At 43.5% G+C, this 19,509-nt stretch overlaps 1 protein-coding gene across 1 annotated transcript in view; it reads left to right on the forward strand.

Moving 5' to 3' along the window:
- LOC141148076 (dynein axonemal heavy chain 11-like) overlaps positions 1-19,509 on the forward strand; it is a 1,034,097-nt gene that overhangs the window by 356,917 nt on the left and 657,671 nt on the right. Inside the window, exons 34-35 of the mRNA XM_073635228.1 lie at positions 13,534-13,680; positions 15,142-15,375. Coding sequence (XP_073491329.1) covers positions 13,534-13,680; positions 15,142-15,375 — 381 coding nt within the window. The remainder of the gene's footprint in view (positions 1-13,533; positions 13,681-15,141; positions 15,376-19,509) is intronic.

A 19,509-nucleotide genomic window follows, 5' to 3' on the forward strand; every position in this document is an offset into this window, starting at 1 on the left:
GGTTTTGAGGCCCCCATGTTGCCACTCTTCAGATGAGAGTCAAAGAGAGCAACAACTTACAATTGACCACCTTAAATACCTTTTCTCATGATTGGAACATGCACCTGTCTATGAAGTTCAAGGCTTAATGATAATTGTGTGTTCCAATTAATTAGTGCTAAGTAGTTACAGGTATTCAAATCAAAAAAATGACTAGAGTACACAATATTATGCACCTGTCTAATTTTGTTTTGATGCATATTGCGCATTTTCTGTTAATCCAATAAACCTCATTTCACTACTGAAATATTACTGTGTCCTTCAGTTATTTGATAGATCAAAATGAAATTGCTGATCCAAACACACAAATATTTATAAATGACAATCATGGAAACTGTCAGGGGTTCCTAAACTTTTGCATACAACTGTATCTGTCCCCAAAGTCTCAATTGGTGGTTGATAGCCAGAAATTTGCGGAAGGGGAAATCCTTCATGCCAGTAGCCTGGAAGTTAGTAACGACAGATGCCAGCCTCTTGGAATGGGGAGTGGTTCTGGAGGAGGCCACTGTCCAGGGGGAGAGGTCAGAAACCAAAAAAGCCTTGCCCATCAACATTCTAGAGATTCAGGCAGCACGTCTGGCTCTAATATCCTGGACTTTCAGGTTGCAAGGTTGTCCTGTCCGGATACAATCTGACAATGCCACAGCTGTGGCTTACATCAACCACTAAGGGGGTACCAGGAGTCAGGCTTAGAGGGAGGTGGACCATGTTCTGACATGGGCAGCGAAGCATATGCCTTTTCTGTCAGCAGTCTTCATTCTGGGAGTGGAGAATTGGCAGGTGGACTTCTTGAGCCGCCCACAATTGTCCTCGGGGAAGTGGTCCCTGCATCCCGAGGTTTTGTCAGCCATATGCCAAAAGTGGGATACCCCAGACATAGATCTGTTGGCGTCCAGGTTCAACAAAAGTTGGACAGCTTTGTGTCAAGGACAAGGGATCCACTTGCATTTGGGACAAATGTGCTTGCCCTTGGTATCAGTTTTCACAGATTTATGCGTCCCCCCCAGTTCAGCTGCTACCGCGGCTTCTATGCAGGATCAAGGAGGGAGGAAAGCCAGTGATACTGGTAGCCCCGGCGTGGCCCAGAAGATCCTGGTATGCAGAGATCATAAGGTTGGCAGTAGGAAACCGTGGAAACTGTGGACTCTTCCACCCCGTCCAGACTTGCTTTCGCAAGGACTGGTGTTCCATCCTGCCTTACAATTGCTAAGTTTAACGGTTTGGCTATTGAAGCTCAAATTTTAAAGGATCAGGGGCTTTTGGGCTCAGTGGCTGATTAATGCAAGGAAGCCATCTTCTAGGGCCATTTATCATAGGATCTGGAGGTCCTATATTTCCTGGTGTGGAGCCAAAAGATGGCATCCTCAAAAGTATGTCATATAAAGAAATTTTCCCTTCCTACAATTGAGGGTAGGAATGAAGCTAGCCTTGAGTACCATCAACGGTCAGATCTCGGCCCTGTCAGTATTTTTTCAAAGACCGCTGGCTTTGCATTCTTTGATCCAGGCCTTTATACAAGGGGTAACTCGTATAACTCCGCCAGTCAGGCTGCCATTGTGCCCATGGGCTTTGAATCTAGTTTTATCGGTCTTGCAAAGACAACCCTTTGAGCCTTTGCGCCATATTCCCTTGATCCTTTTGACAAGGAAGTAGTTTTTTTTTGGTTGCAGTAACCTCAGCAAGGAGAGTGTCAGAATTGGCAGCTTTTTCCTGTAAAGAGCCATACTTAATTATTCATAAAGACAAAGTGGTGTTGCGTCCTCACCCAACCTTTCTGCCTAAGGTAGTGTCCAGTTTTCACTTGAACCAAGATGTCTCCCTGCCTCCTTTGTTACCCAGAACCTCGCTCTGCGGAAGAAAAATTGTTGCATTCTCTCGATGTGGTGAGAGTTGTCAGGATCTATATTAAGGTGACAGCTCAGATGCTAAAGACTGATGCTTTGTTTGTGCTGCCAGAGGGGCCCAGAAAAGGGCAGGCAGTGTCAAAATCGACTATTTCACAGTGGATTCATCAGGTTATAATTCAGGCTTATGGATTGAAAAGAAGGGTTCCACCTTTTCAAATTAGAGCGCACTCTACCAGGGGAGTGAGTGCTTCATGGGCAGTGTATCACCAGGCCTCTATGGCTCAGATTTGCAAGGTCGCGACTTGGTCGTCAGTACATACATTAACTAAATTTTACCAGATGGATGTAAGGCGGCAGGAGGATGCTGCTTTTGGGCACAGTGTACTGCAGGCAGCAGTATAGGTCCTCATGTCTGATGGTGGCCTGCTTTGATATGTGTCTCCCTCCCCTCAGGGGCTTGCTTTGGGACATCCCACATAGTAATTACTATGGCTGCTCTGTATCCCGTGATAAAGATACAATAAAGAAAATAGGATCCTTTTCTCTGAGTACTTCATGGGACACAGAAGTCCCTTCCCTCTTGCTGGGATATACATTGCTTTGCTACAAAACTGAGGTACTTCCTGTATGGGAGGGGTTATATAGAGGGGGTCTTCCTGACTTTTGGGTGTGCCAGTGTCCATTTACCTATAGGTGGCGTATAACCCACTTAGTAATTACTATGGCTGCTTTGTGTCCCGTGATGTACTCCAAGAAAAGGATTTTACAGGGAAGCTGTATTAAAAAATCATATATCATTTTTTAGCTCCTTTTCAGCATAAGCAGAGTGATTTGTGCAAAATTTCTGTGAAACAGTCCCAGATTGAATACCTAGGTTTGGTTGTGACAAATTCAGTGAAAGACTAAATGTCTTTAGGCTCCTTACTATTCTTAAAAATCGGTTAAATGCTTGGAAGAATCTCCCAGTCTCACTAATTGGAAAAATCAATCTGAGAAATATGAAGATTTTACCTTTATTCTTATATATACTTAGGAACTCCCCAGTATGGATTCCCAAAGCAATCTGTAAATCTATTGATAGTCTCCTATCCTCATTTTTATAGCATGGTAGGACTCTTCGCCTCAAAATGGTCATTTTGCAGCAGCTCTGGTAGGAGGGCGGTCTGGCGGTACCTAGTTTTTTTAAATACTCTCCTGCTGGTCAACTTTTCTATGCGCTCTGTACTAAAAGCATGGGGCGTGGTTCATGGATATACACCCAAGGTTTCTTCCTGGTTTTCCCCTCAATCACCACTATGGAAAAGCCCAAATTCGATACACTACTACCTATACCTGACCCCGTTGTCTGGACAAAATATGGTATTAAGATGCTGCAGGATATTGTGTCCCAAGGTTCCCTGAGGAACTTTGATGATTTAACCACTTCAGCCCCGGAAGGATTTACCCCCTCCTAACCAGAGCACTTTTTACAATTTGGCACTGCGTCGCTTTAACTGCTAATTGCGCGGTCATGCAATGCTGTACCCAAACGAAGTTTGCGTCCTTTTCTTCCCACAAATAGAGCTTTCTTTTGATGTTATTTGATCACCTCTGCGATTTTTATTTTTTGTGCTATAAACGGAAAAAGTGAAAAAATTTTCACTTTTTCACTTTCACCGAAAATTTTGAAAAAAAATGTTATTTTCTACTTTTTGTTATAAAAAAATGCAATAAACTCAATTTTAGTCATACATTTAGGCCAACATGTATTCCGCCACATGTCTTTGGTAAAAAAAAATGTCAATAAGCGTATATTTATTGGTTTGCGCAAAAGTTATAGTGTCTACAAACTAGGGTACATTTTCTGTAATTTACACAGCTTTTAGTTTATGACTGACTATGTCATTTCTTGAGGTGCTAAAATGGCAGGGCAGTACAAAACCCCCCAAATGACCCCATTTTGGAAAGTAGACACCCCAAGGAAATTGCTGAGAGGCATGTTGAGCCCATTGAATATTAATTTTTTTGTCCCAAGTGATTGAATAATGACAAAAAAAAAATTACAAAAAGTTGTCACTAAATGATATATTGCTCACACAGGCCATGGGCATATGTGGATTTGCACCCCAAAATACATTTAGCTGCTTCTCCTGAGTATGGAGATACCACGTGTGTGGGACTTTTTGGGAGCCTAGCCGCGTACGGGGCCCGAAAACCAAGCACCGCCTTCAGGATTTCTAAGGGCCTAAATTTTTTATTTCACTCCTCACTACCTATCACAGTTTTGAAGGCCATAAAATGCCAAGATGGCACAAAACCCCCCCAAATTACCCCATTTTGGAAAGTAGACACCCCAAGCTATTTGCTGAGAGGCATGTTGAGTCCATGGAATATTTTATATTTTGCCACAAGTTGCAGGAAAATGACAAACTTTTTTTTTTGCACAAAGTTGTCACTAAATGATATATTGCTCACACAGGCCATGGGCATATGTGGAATTGCACCCCAAAATACATTCTGCTGATTCTCCTGAGTACGGGGATACCACATGTGTGGGACTTTTTGGGAGCCTAGCTGCATACGGGGCCCGGAAAACCAATCACCGCCTTCAGGATTTCTAAAGGCGTAAATTTTTGATTAACTCCTCACTACCTATCACAGTTTCGAAGGCCATAAAATGCCAAGATAGCACAAACCCCCCCAAATGACCCCATTTTGGAAAAGTAGACACCCCAAGCTATTTGCTGAGAGGCATGGTGAGTATTTTGCAGCTTCTTTTTTCAATTTTCAAAACTTTGTGACAAAAAGTGAGGTCTGCAAGATACTCACTATACCTCTCAGCAAGTAGCTTGGGGTGTCTACTTTCCAAAATAGGGTCATGGGGGGGGGGGGGGTTGTGCCACCTGGGCATTCCATGGCCTCCGAAACTGTGATAGGCAGTGAAGAGTGAAATAAAAAATTTACGCCCTTAGAAAGCCTGAAGGCGGTGCTTGGTTTTCGGGGTCCCGTACGCGGCTAGGCTCCCAAAAAAGTCTCACATATGTGGTATCTCCGTACTCAGGAGAAGCAACAGAATGTATTTTGGGGTGTAATTTCACATATTCCCATGGCATGTTTGAGCAATATATCATTTAGTGACAACTTTGTGCAAAGAAAAAAAATTTGTCTTTTTCCCGCAACTTGTGTCACAATATAAAATATTCCATGGACTCATCATGCCTCTCAGCAAATAGCTTGGGGTGTCTACTTTCCAAAATGGGGTCATTTGGGGGGGTTTGAACTGTCCTGGCATTTTATGCACAACATTTAAAAGCTTATGTCACACATCACCCACTCTTCTAACCACTTGAAGACAAAGCCCTTTCTGACACTTTTTGTTTACATGAAAAAATAAATTTTTTTGCAAGAAAATTACTTTGAACCCCCAAATATTATATATTTTTATAAAGCAAATGCCCTACAGATTAAAATGGTGGGTGTTTCATTTTTTTTTCACGCAGCGATTTTTCAAACGCATTTTTTGGGGAAAAAACACACTTCTTTTTAAAATTTTAATGCACTAAAACACACTATATTGCCCAAATGTTTGATGAAATAAAAAAGATGATCTTAGGCCGAGTACATGGATACCAAACATGACATGTTTTAAAATTGCGCACAAACGTACAGTGGCGACAAACTAAATACATTTTTAAAAGACTTTAAAAGCCTTTACAGGTTACCACTTTAGATTTACAGAGGAGGTCTACTGCTAAAATTACTGCCCTCTATCTGACCTTCGCGGTGATACCTCACATGCATGGTGCAATTGCTGTTTACATTTGACGCCAGACCGACGCTTGCGTTCGCCTTTGCGTGAGAGCAGGGGGGACAGGGGTGCTTTTTTTTTTTCTTTATTATTTTTTTGCTTTTTATCTTATTTTTAAACTGTTCCTTTCCTATTTTTTTTTAATCATTTTTATTGTTATCTCAGGGAATGTAAATATCCCCTATGATAGCAATAGGTAGTAACAGGTACTCTTTTTTGAAAAAATTGGGGTCTATTAGACCCTAGATCTCTCCTCTGCCCTCAAAGCATCTGACCACACCAAGATCAGTGTGATAAAATGCTTTCCCAATTTCCCAATGGCGCTGTTTACATTCGGCAAAATCTAAGTCATGAAATGCTCATAGCTTCCAGTTTCTTAGGCCATAGAGATGTTTGGAGCCACTCTGGTCCCTGATCAGCTCTATGGTCAGCTGGCTGAATCACCGGCTGCATTCTCAGGTTCCCTTTTGGGACAGGAGAGCCAGAGAAAAGCATGGAAGACGGTGGGGGGGGGGCATTCCCTCCCACTGCTTGTAAAAGCAGTCTGGAGGCTAATTAGCTGCTAGGATTGCTTTTACATGAAAGCCGACCGCTAGCTGAAAAGAATGATAGCAAGATGATACCTAAACCTGCAGGTATCATTCTGGTATAACCACTCAAAGTCCAGCAACATACCAGTACGTTGCTGGTCCTTGTTGGGCATATACTGTAAACTTTTTTTTCATGCAGCCTGTGGGCTGAACGAAAAAAAGAGATTGATTGGTGGGTATACCTACCATTAGAATACCTCCCTTCATCCACCCACTTCTAATGATGGGCATACATGCACCGTGTATATATATATATATATATATATATAGCCGAAGCATGGGGGCATCCTCCCGCAAAAGTTAGGAGCAAATCACTCCTCCGCCCTCTGCTGCCCCCACGCTTCAGCATATATGCTGAAGTATGTAACTGTGGTGGTGAAATCACCTCTGACAGCGCTGAAGTCACGGCTTTATGTATCGTGGGAGCAAACGCTTTTGCTGTCAAGATAAATAAATCCGCGCTGCAACTGAATGGCATACCTGCTAAGCAAATGATGGTTAACAATAAAACAAAGTAACATTACAGTATAACAGTAAGACTTACCATACCTGCAAAGCAAATACAAAAAAACATAGTAAAAAATAAAACATTTAACGCAACCTGTGCCTAAAATATATATATGCCGAAGCATGGGGGCATCCTCCCGCAAAAGGTAGGAGCAAATCGCTCCTCCACCCACTGCTGCCCCCACGCTTCGGCATATATGCTGAAGTATGTAACTGTGGTGGTGAAATCACCTCCGACAGCGCTGGAGTCACGGCTTTATGTATCATGGGAGCAAACACTGTTGCTGTCAAGATAAATAAATCCGCTCTGCAGCTGAATGGTGTACCTGAAAACAAAAAGATGGTTACCAATAAAACACAGTAAACAGTAAAGTATTAAAAAATTGCATATCTGAAAAGCAAACATGGTAAAATATAATAACAATAAAACATTGCAGAACAGAATACAGTAAAAAAAGCGCAGAACAATAGAGAGAGAATAGAGAGAGAGAGAACAATAAAATGACAACTATTTTTGTTTTGTTTTTTATTTTATATTTTTTTGTGTTTTTATTTTTTTTTTTTTTACACTTTTTTTTTTGCAACTATAACTTTTGTAACTGGTACCAGGTTCGGGTCTCTCAAAATGCGATGGCATCTTGGGAGACCCTGTGTTAGTGTGCCTAGTCTGTGCAGTGCTGTACCCTACGTTAATACTCAACTAGGGAATGGTAGCGTTCAAAACATTCACCAATGCATAGACCAGGATTGTCAGGACAGGAGGGACAATAATACCAGGTTTCACGCCTATATCCGCGCTTGCTGCAGACACGACATCTTTTTGAGGGGCTCGTTGGGTAGGGGTACTCGGGAGGACATACGGAAAATGCCTCTCATGCAGCCGGCTTACTGCATTTGGTTGGGGAAGGTGAGGTGGAGCACCGTCTGGATACAGAAGGGCCCTGACGACCTCTTCCTGGAATGTAAGGAAGGATCCAGTCCGTCCTGAAGCTCTGTATAGCACATGAGCGTTCAGCAAAGCCAATTAAAATAAATAAACAGACACTTTCTTGTACCAGCGTCTGGCCTTACGGGCAATTAGGTACGGCGCCAACAACTGGTCGCTGAGGTCCACCTCTCCCATATTTTGGTTATATTCGTGGACACAGAGGGGTTTCTCCACAACACCAGTCGCCGTAGTAATTTGGACCGGCGTGTCTGCATGAAGGGAGGTAAGAACGAAAACATTCTTATTATCCCTCCACTTCATAGCGAGCAAATTATTACACTTGAAGCAGGCTCTCTCCCCCAGCCTAAGACGGGAATCTACAAGCCGCTGGGGAAAGCCCCGGCGATTAGGTTGCACGGTGCCACATGCTTCAATCTGTTGATCAAAAAAGGTGACTAAAAAGTGGCACGCTCATGTAATAATTGTCCACGTACAAGTGGTACCCCTTTCCGAATAAGGGTGACACCAAGTCCCACACAATCTTGCCAGTGCTTCCTATGTAGTCAGGGCAGTTTGTCGGCTCTACGTGACTATCTTTGCCCTCGTAAACCATAAAACTACATGTATAGCCTGTGGCCCTGTCACAGAGCTTATACATCTTGACCCCGTATCTGGCACGCTTGCTGGGAAGGTACTGTTTGAATGAAAAGCGGCCAGAAAACTTAATCAGGGACTCATTAACGCAGACAACTTGATGGGGAGTAAACAAGTCTGCAAAACGTTTGTTGAAGTGGTTTACGAGGGGCCGAATTTTGTAGAGCCGATCGTATTCAGGGTCTCCACGAGGACGACAGAGTTCATTGTTGTTGAAGTGCATGAACCGCAAAATCTGCTCGTATCATGCCCTGGTCATGGAGGCAGAGAACAAGGGCATATGGTGAATTGGGTCAGTGGAACAATATGACCGCAACTCACTCTTTTTAGTTATACCCATGTTGAGGGAAAGGCCCAAAAAGAGCTTAAATTCGGAGACCGTAATTGGTCTCCAATCTCTGGCAAGGGAGGACTGGGGAATAGTGGCGATGTGTTGACCAGCGTACAAATTGGTTTGGTCCACAATAGATCTATAGAGATCTTCGGTGAAAAACAGCGAATAAAAATCCAGTGGCATAAAATCAACTGTTTCCACATGAATGCCGGGTTGGCCAGTGAATGGGGGAAGTACGGGTGCTGCAGAAGTGGTGGGTTCCCAATTCGGATTGGCGAATGCAGCAGGAAGGGCACTATGGGCACAACGGGCCTGTGTTTGTCTTCTTGGTGGCAGCGGGACACTACTTGTGCTTGCCACGTCGCCAGCTTGAATTGCACTTATGGGACTCGCCACGTCACCAAGTGTTACTGCAGTGCTGGATGTATGACCAGGGTGTACTAGGCCGCTGGTGCTTGCCAGTTCACCAGAAGGAATAGCGACGCTAGTACTGCTCTGCTCCATAAGAGGGACCTGCGGTTCTTGCACATCAAGGACAGAAGAAGAAGTTTGGGGTCTGGTACGCCTGACCTTGGCAGGGACCACAACCCCATCGTCAGAGCTATCTGTCATGGAGCCGCTGTCCTCTACAGGATTGTATTCTGAGCCTGAATCTGACAGATGGGTGACTTCCTCTTCACTATCTGTCATGCTCAGAAACGTGTAGGCCTCTTCACTAGTGTACCTTCGATTTGCCATTTTGGGCTCTAAATTTAGTGGTACACTAGTGAGACTCACAGGCAAAAAAGCTCCTGACTGTTAGCGACTGTATCAAAACGCTACCAACAAAAACTGTTAGGGATCGGAGGGATCAGGCCTGACTCTGCGAATGCTGCAGTTATGTGTGTTTAGTGTTTTGTAAGTGATAGTGATTGATCGATACTGCACTTGGGTGGGCTGGGCAGGGCTGGGCCGAGGGGCAGAACTCAGGTGCTAGCAGGTATCTGGGCTGACCCCGCTAACACTGTGTTTTTGGGAACCCTAAACTGCTGGGGATGATAGTATAGATCTGATCAGATCAGATATTGATCCGTTCAGATACTATACCACTAAGGGAGGTGTAGGCTGCGTGCGTGGGTGTTAGCGGTACTGGCGCTAACTTGACGCTGCCTGGGGCAACGCAGACCTTATCTGACCCTAAAACTTAACTTATATCACCGCCGGGTGATTAGGGGGTTAAACCTTTATAAGGTAATAAACAGCAGGTGCCCTGAAACTATAATAAACAAACTAACTAACCAGCGTCACCCGTAACAGTTATACGGTGATCACTGGTGAAAGGGTTAACTAGGGGGCAATCAGGGGGTTAAAACCTTTATTAGGTAGTATATGGGGGTCCCTGTCGCTATAAAACACTGAAGGCGAATCTATATACTTACCTCCCTAACTAGCGTCACCTGTGTCACTAATACAGCGATCAGAAAAATGATCGCTTAGTGACACTGGCGACGGGGGGTGATCAAGGGGTTAACCTTTATTAGGGGGGTTAGGGGGGTATCCTAGACCTAAAGGGGGCTACCACTAACTACCACCCTACCACTTATAATTGTCACAAACTGACACCAATGCAAAAAAAAAAAAACTGCTATTGGTGTCACTGTGACAGGGGGTACAGGGGGGTGATGGGGGGTGAAATGTGTGCCTAGAGTGTTCTACGTTAGTGTAGTGTTTGGTGCACTTACTTGATGTCTTCTCTCCTCGTCGCCGGAACGAAAAGACCGGCTCGAGGAGAGATGACATCACTTCCTCTGCCGCTGTTTACATTACAGCAGCAGAGGAAGAATGTTATTGGCTGGGAGGGATTGTGAGGGGGTAGCCACGAATGGATGGCCTCCCCCTCACCTCTGATTGCTCCGGGACAGAAGCCGACCGCCTCGGGCACCGGGGGGGGTCCGATCGGACCCCCTGCCTGCGGGAGGCAAGTAACGTACCCATACGTTACTTTGCCTGCCCGTGCCAATCTGCCGCAGTATATCTGCGTGAGGCGGTCGGCAAGTGGTTAAAAGTGCTTTATCAACTACCTAGCACTCACTTCTTTAGATCTTTATAACTATGACACGCTTTTCAGTCCCAATTTGGCACTGGTCACATTACCCTAAAATATGGGTGCTCAATCTGTGGCCCTCCAGCTGTTGAGGAACTACAAGTCCCATCATGCCTCTGCCTTTGGGAGTCATGCTTGTAACTGTCAGCCTTGCAATGCCTCATGGGACTTAGTTCTGCAACAGCTGGAGGGCCACAGATTGAGCACCCATGCCCTAGAAGCTAGGGATGTGGAATTATTGATCTGGGATGAGTCACTGGCCAAATCATTGTCCACCATTTCCAGAAAATGCTGCACTGATACTTGTAAAATGGTTTGGAAAGCAGTGGCTCCTGGCTTGGATCAGGAGGAGTGGGAGGATGTTTGAGAGGCCCCTTTTACCAGCTTAGTCTCTACCAGGGACCGTTTAATACAGTTAACATTTTTGCACAGGGTCTATTTTACAAAAGCCAGACTGGTTAAGATTTTCTGGAATCAGTCCTCTCTTTGCTGGCACTATTCCACTCTGGATTTATTGCATGTATTTTGGGATTGTCCAGCTATTAGACCTTTTTGGCAACAGGTTTTGTCCTCTATCACTTCAATTACCAGAATTTCCTCTCCCCTCGCTATAGAAATTTGTCTATTAAGTCTAGTTGACTTTCTTTCCACTATTTAAAGCTATATGTACTCTCCTCACATTGTTATTATTTTATGCCAGAAAACAAATTATATTATCGTGGAAGAAAATTAGCACCATGTTTGGCGGCATGGAAGTTTGATAAAGTGTGGGGCGTATGGCTCTTTTCCGCTAATACTGTTTGTGATTGAATGATTATTAGACATGCGCAGAACCCAAAATTTAGTTTAGTTTAGTTTCGGATAGATTTGTTATGTTACTTATTTTGTTTTGTTGATTCGTTTCGGAATTTGTTTAGTTTAGTTTCATTTAATTTTGTTTCATTTATAAAGTTTCTAAGGAATTCCAAATTTTTGGAATGATTCAAATTTGGATCAGTCAAAAAAATTATTGACCGATTCAAATACTGTGTGAAGAATAGCTGGTTGTTAAGGAGTGAGCCGGGAAGCCAGGCGCCACGTCCTTAGCAACCGATAACTCATCAGCTGTCAGTGGGCTTCTCCACTGACAGCTGAAATGTAAACAAAAGAATGCTGGCAATAAAAAATTCAGAAAAACAAAAACAGCGTGGCCCCCCCCCCCCCCCAATCCTTACCAGGCCCTTCGGGTCTAGTATGGGTTTTAAGGGAAACCCCATGCCAAAATGTAAAAAAATAAAACGGCGTGGGATCCCCCACAAAATCTATACCAGACCCTTATCCGATCCAAGCATGCAGCCCGGTAGGCCAGGAAAGGGGGGGATGAGTGAGCACCCCCTCTCCTGAACCATACCAGGCCACATGCCCTCAATGGGGGGGTGCTTTTGGGCTTTCCTGCTAGCTGAATGAAGAAAATTAACTGTCTATGCCCAGCTTAACTATGCTGTACATACCAAATGCAGAGAGCACAGCTGTGTACTTGCAGAAAACTACAGTGGGAAGATATGAGAAAGGTAATCCCAGGAGTGGAGGGCACAAGGAGAGAGAACAACTGCAAAGTGCTGGAATTCTTTTGTGCTGGATTTACTGCATAGATCTGGAAGAAATGCCTTTAGCCTGGAGATGAGACTTAAAGTGTTACTAAACACACAATTTGATAAATAATATCAAATAAATGTTTAAATCATCATCTAGGGGGAGGTTCTGCCAATCACAGCCTTTTTCACGCCCCTCCAGCCTATGTCTATTGCTTGTATGTGCTTAGAATTATAGGGAGGTAACGCCTTTATTAATTAACATGTAATATTTTGCTCCTATAGTGTAGAGCTGTTTAGTGGGTATGAAGGTGGAGGGAGGGAGTGGGCTGTCATTTATCCCTGTGTATACACCCACATGTTGAACTCTATAGTCGTGTGGACTGCACAGATAATAAAGAGATGGAAATTAACAGCTTAGAAGGAAACTGAAACTAGAGCATGTTCAGTAGATGTGGCAACATCTGGTCTACACAATCTCAGGCTGCAGCGGGGACACAGACAAGGAAGGAGGGACAGTGAGCAGCAGGATCAACTGCATGTGATACAACATGTACTGGCATTTTTTAATGATGTGGGTTTATTGACACTTTAAGCTAGTAAACAGCTTAAGGTAGCCGCACATTTTAAGATTTCTCTCATTTGGGGCCAGAGGCTAAACGAGAAATCAATAGATTCCCCCATAGACACTAAACAGTGTGGATAGAGAAATCTCTCCTGCCGGCTTTTGGATTCTTACAGTCGCTGCTCCTGTGGCTGTCTGAATACCTGAACAGTGACTCTATCTGCTTGACTGCATTCGTTGTTCGGCCAAGAAAATTCCACTCGGCAGGACATCCCATGGCTCAAATTTAGGATATTTTAGCAGGATCACTTGAAAATCAAGCTGTGTATGGCCAGCATATGTATAGTCTAATCTAAGCTTCCTGTAGTGGGTACTCCTAAAATCTCTACATTTAACAAAATAACAAGAAAGAAAAAAGATAGAGCACCTCTAACAATCTGAAAGTCGCACAAAAAATTACATTGAGGTAAAGAGTACAATAATACCTTAAATATATGCTCACTGGAAATACACTATACTTTTCCTTTCATAATAATAATTATTAGTGCATATTCCCTCTTTATTACTGTGAATTAAAGTATTTTAAAATAAGAACCATCAGTGTATATTTTCAAACATATTTTAACAGGTGATTCGACACTTTCTGAAGTTGTTTGACAACATTGCTGATTTGAGATTTGATGATGAAAATGGAGAATGTAAGATTGCTATAGGGATGTACAGCAAAGAGCAAGAGTTTGTTTATTTTACCAACCCATGTCCGTGTGAAGGCCAGGTAAGCCTATACATACAATATCTGCATCAGCTGTAAATAAATAGGATTTCATATAAAAGACACAAGCCTAATTCAGAAAAGTATCTTGCATGCGTTATTTAGGTGTCCGGACACATTTTGTCAATTCACCATACTGTTTTGCGGTATTTATCGCAAAATGCACAAAACTGTCAGTAAATACCACATGAGTCAATTCACAGAAATAAAATAAATAATTAAATGCATGCAGTAATTAAGTATTGATTTAATTATAACTAAAGGAAAAAGTTTTTTTGGTTTTGGATAGAGTGGAGGTGGATTAGAACACCTGTCTGGTTTTTATTATTATCTGTGCCCCCTCTAGGTAGATTTACCCTCTCTATAGTTGTCCTGTTTACCATTATCATTGAAAGTAAAAGAAAATCCCAAATTTTGGGTTATCCCCAGAAAAGTAATAGAGGGGAAATCGTCCAATGGGACTCAGATGGCAAAAAAAAAAAAAAAAACTGACATGAGTTATAATCCTCTCTTATGCCGCGTACACACGGCCGGACTTTCCGACAGAAAAAGTCAGATGGGAGCTTTCGGTCAGACATTCCGACCGTGTGTATGCCCCATCCGACTTTTTCTGTCGGCATTTCTGACAGATTCAGATATAGGACATGTTCTAAATCTTTCCGTCTGAAATGCCGATGGAGTTTAGCCCGTTGGCAAGTCTGGCCGTGTGTACACGGCATTACTCTATCCAAAATGCACAAAAAGAAAGAAGAAAGTTGTGCCTATAGGCTGTGCAATTTGCATGTTTTCCTAGAGCTTAGTAAATGAGGTAAAGCTTCACTTTACAAAAAATACCCAATCACATGCAAGGAAAATGAAAAAAATGCATTTTTGCTAGCATATGATTGAATGATGGAAGTCGTTCACCAAGCTCTGGAGTAACTGCATTTGCAAAGTCTTCAGTCTATGTGCCTTTAATAAATCCGACACATTATGTTTAGTAAATCCACCCATTATATTTAGTAAATGCACCCCATTACATGTAGTGAAATATATCCATTTTCTCCGGTCATTTTGACAGATTTTTGGAGACTATTTGTGTATATACAAGCATATCCATCATTTGCTACAAACCTCCCAATAACTCCAAACATAATACAATGTACGTGCATATCACAACGGTCTAATCCCTTGTTAGAACATATGTCATATGTAGTGGGAATACTTTACTTATTCACAATTATTTTTAGAGATATCTTTAGCTCAAATATTCACACAACAGAAGTATTCCTACAAAGGTGTGGAACTTGAGCTATTAGGTGAGGAGTGTCATCAGTTTGGAGGTTTTACAGATGGTCTGTGTAATCTGGTATTTTTTTTACATTTCAGCTTTGGATTCTGTTAAAACTATATATTAAAACTACCACTAAATAGTTGTTAAGAAATCATTTTTAATTAACGTGAGAATTTCCTGCTTTGTGGTAGGCGGAGAGTTGGTTGGGGCTTTTGGAGGAAGCTATGAAATCAACAGTACGTCAGGAAATCATGGATGCTGTAGCAGGATATGAGGATAAATTGCGGGACCAATGGCTGTTTGATTACTCTGCCCAAGTTGCCCTAACTGCTAGCCAGATCTGGTGGGCAACCGATGTGGAAATTGCCTTTGAAAGATTTGAAGAAGGCTTTGAGAATGCCCTGAAGGATTATAACCGCAAACAGGTAATAATTAGATATAAAGCCACAAATTATTATAGTCTATATAACATTCTATATTTTATTATCTTTAATCAGTGCATTGTGACAAGGCTGAATGAGTTTAAAACTCTTTTTTTTCTTTAAAGCAAACCCGTTAGTTACATCAAAGTTTCTTAAAAGTAACATTTGCCCTTGAGTTGCAGGCACCACAAATCTGTAACTCTTGTACTCTTACTGCTAATTAAAATTATCTGTTAGTGTAGCTTTAGCCACACCCTTCAATTATGCCATCATCCTATGAAAGGACCTCAGTGTCTAATATTTATAATATTGATCTTCTGATTTGTTTGTGTAGGAGTAGAAGCTGAAATGGAGGCTAAATTCTATTTAGCCCCCAACATTGGGGGCATCTGGTCTCCATTTTCATTTTGGATGGAGTGGTGAGGGATTAATGCTGCCTGAAATTTTACTCTCTATTTCTTATGGTGACCAGAAATCTTTTACAGTGTGTTAGAGTTAATTAATGAAAGAAAGGTTCTTTTAGATGCGGGAGTAAAACGTGTGCCTACTGCTCTTATATAAATAAAGGTGATGTAGTTTGTTCAGCTACCACCAGAAAAATATTTAGGATTCCTTCATTCATTAACTGTAACGCGAGATTTCTGGTCTATGTCATCACTTGTATGTCATGTAACATTCAATACGTTGGACGGACTACTCGACGGTTGAGAGACTGTCTCCATGATCACCTGTATGATATTGAGAAGAACCATTCAACTAATTTTATTAGACATTGGAATGATATACATGGCAAAGATGTCTTGTGTTTAGTTATACGGTGAATTGAAAGGATTACTGTGCCCATTAGAGGGGGTGATAGATTCAGAACACTCTGCAAAAGAGAAGTGTTCTGGATATTCAACCTCAATACCAGAAAGCCGGTGAGACTGAATTTTGAGTGGGACATATCTCACTTCTATGATTGACTGAAGTATCCATCAATTTAGGTACTCTCTTTGTGTCAATTAATCACCTTCTTGGTTCTATGTTCCATACATTCTGTATATTCTGCACATCCAGCCCATAACTTCAACTCAGTTTTTATTATTGTATCGCATTATATCAAGATTATATTGAGAAAGTTAAATCACACATATGTACAGTAAAATAGATGGATGGTATGGTTATTGAATATACACATGTTGAGGCAAGTTCGCTATATTTTATTACAGTCGGTTGCATTCCTGTATAGTTTTTCTAAATGAATGTAAGGGTCTGAGTACATATATGCATACGTTCTTCATTGTTTTGCCATTTGGGTGGAGTTCCCCTTTGGACACCATTTGGCGGGCGTCGACTACATATATAGAGATATATACAATATCTCACAAAAGTGAGTACACCTCTCACATTTTTGTAAATATTTTATTATATCTTTTAATGTAACAACACTGAAGAAATGACAGTTTGCTACAATGTAAAATTGTCATGAGAGGGTTTACCCGTTGGTGGCGCTATCGGTCTCTTGGATCGCAGTATCAGTGTCCACCAGCGGGTGTCTTCCAACACCTGGGACCTGTAGTAAGAGGTCTCTCCTGATGATGGCACTGTTGCATCCTTGGGCCGTAGTACCGGTGTCCACCAGCGGGTGCACTCCGGCAGTGTGGAGCAAACAGCACACTCTGCGCTCAGCTGTAACATGAGGTCAATTACCACAGCCTTATAAATACCCGGCAAGCCCTCATAGGCTTGCCTTGGTATCTTTCTTCCTTGCGCCCTGACCTGTTATCCTGTAAACCTGTATCGCCTGTATCTGAACCTGAACCTGAACCTGAACCTGAACCTGAAAATGCTCCTGAGCCTGTATCCTATCCCTTCCATTATCTCCCTCTCCTAACCTGCCCTTGTTCAGTTGCTTATCTACTGTGTATGACCTTGGCTTGGCTAAACGTTTATGTTTCTGGTATATCCCTTGTTCCTGCTGACCTGCTGTGTATGACCCTGGCCTGGCTGACATCTGTGATTCCGGTATTGCCCCTTGCTGTATATATTGTTGTTTGTAGTGGGTTTGTTGTGTTGGTTTTGCACTGTTTGTATTTTCTGAATTATCACCTATTTTAATAAATATTATTTATTCACTTACATGCGTTTTGGGTTATCTCTGTGCAGTCCACACAGTCTGGTCTACTAGTCTCCTGACAGTATACCAAGGCCATCCCTGACCAGACGTGGCTGCATTGAGGAAACCATCCTGGTTTGTCGGATCTGCTAATATGGATTTCAATGAAATAATTTATTATTCTCTGCTAGCAGAAGAGGATGGTGAATATTGTCGCCAGATTTTAAAAGGGTGGACTAGTGACCAGCTGATGGAAACTATCCGATCAGCTCACTCCCTAGTGGATCAGGGGTATATGTCATTTGAAGAGGTTCAGCCCCTGATCCAGTTATGTGCAAATCCAGCCCTGTCATGCATTCCCAAAGGAAGCGATGATTTTTCTCCCCCCTTCAATTATGGCCAAGTTGAATCCCTAGTTTGGTTGTTAGGGGATGATCCAGCCTATTTCATGGAACATTATTCCTCCTGTTCACAGCAGGTGTTGTCTAATTGCATCCAGTCGGTGCAATCCTTGGTTAGTCAGGCTGTGTGTGAATCAGTGTTTGTTCAACCTGTGCTGCAGGCATGGTCAGATCTCCTGTCTTTAGCTAAGCCACAATATTCCAGCCCTGCCATTAATCATCTGCCTTCCCAAGAATCTATCTCCCCGTCGCCTATGGCAACCTCAGCTACAGCCCAGTTTAATCAGCCCCCTACCAAATACTACTACCCAGTCTCCAAGTGTAGCACCTATCCTGCCTTCAATTCACCTGTCTCTTCTCCTCCACCTGTAACAGTCCCACAAACCCTCCTCCAGCTACAGTTCCTTGGTCTTCCTTCTGCCCAGCTACTTTCTTTTCTTACAGCCCTGCACCTACATACAAAACTGCACGGGCTAAACCAAAAAAGAAACAAAAATTCTTCCCGACCCACACCATCTTGCCAGTAACCCAACCTGCTCCCACTTTCCAGTCTGATGTGCCTGCCTCCCAGTCTGATGTCCTGATGCCTACCTTCCAGCCTGATGTCTCGATGCCTGCCTTCCAGCCGGATGTCTCGATGCCTGCCTTCCAGCCAGATGTCCAGGTGCCTGCCTTCCAGCCGGATGTCTCGCTGGATGTCTCGGCGCCTGCTTCCCAGCTTGATGTCTTTGCCTCCCAGTCTGATGTGCCTGCTGTCCAGTCTGCCCTGATGCCTGCCTTCCAGCCCGAAGTTTCGGTGCCCGCTTTCCAGTCTGATGTGCCTGCTATCCAGTCTGATGTGCCTGCCTCCCTGTCTGATGTCCTGATGCCTACCTTCCAGCCTGATGTCTCGGTGCCTGCCTTCCAGCCAGATGTCTCTGCCTTCCAGCCGGATGTCTCTGCCTTCCAGCCGGATGTCTCTGCCTTCCAGCCTGATGTCTCTGCCATCCAGCTTGATGTCTCTGCCTTCCAGTCTGATGTGCCCACCTTCCAGTCTGATGTGCCCGCTCTCCAGTCTAATGTGCCTGCTTTCCAGTCTGATGTCCTGATGCCTGCCTTCCAGCCTGATGTCTCGAAGCTTGCCTTTCAGCCTGATGTCTCGGTGTCTGCATTTCCACCTGATGTCTCGGTGTCTGCATTTCCAGCCTGATGTGCCAGCTTCCCAGTTTGATGTGCCAGCTTCCCAGTTTGATGTGCCAGCTTCCCAGCCTGATGTCTCGATGCCTGCCTACCAGCCTGATGTGCCTGCCTTCCAGTGTGATGTGCCAGCTTCCCAGTTTGATGTGCCAGCTTCCCAGTTTGATGTGCCAGCTTCCCAGTCTGTTGTCTCAGTGCCTGCCCTCCAGCCTGATGTCTCGAAGATTACTTCCCAGTCTGATGTGCCAGCTTCCCAGTCTGATGTGCCAGCTTCCCAGTCTGAAGTGCCTGCTTTCCAGCCTATTGTCCCAGTGCCTGCTTTCCAGCCTGATGTCTCAGTGCCTGCTTTCCAGCCTGATGTCTCAGTGCCTGCCTTCCAGCCTGATGTGCCAGCTTCCCAGACTGATGTGCCCGCTGCCCAGCTCGAAGTGCCCGCTGCCCAGCTCGAGGTGCCCGCTGCCC

The sequence above is a fragment of the Aquarana catesbeiana genome, linkage group LG06, assembly GCF_042186555.1.
Source record: "Aquarana catesbeiana isolate 2022-GZ linkage group LG06, ASM4218655v1, whole genome shotgun sequence".
Taxonomy (NCBI): Eukaryota; Metazoa; Chordata; class Amphibia; order Anura; family Ranidae; genus Aquarana; species Aquarana catesbeiana.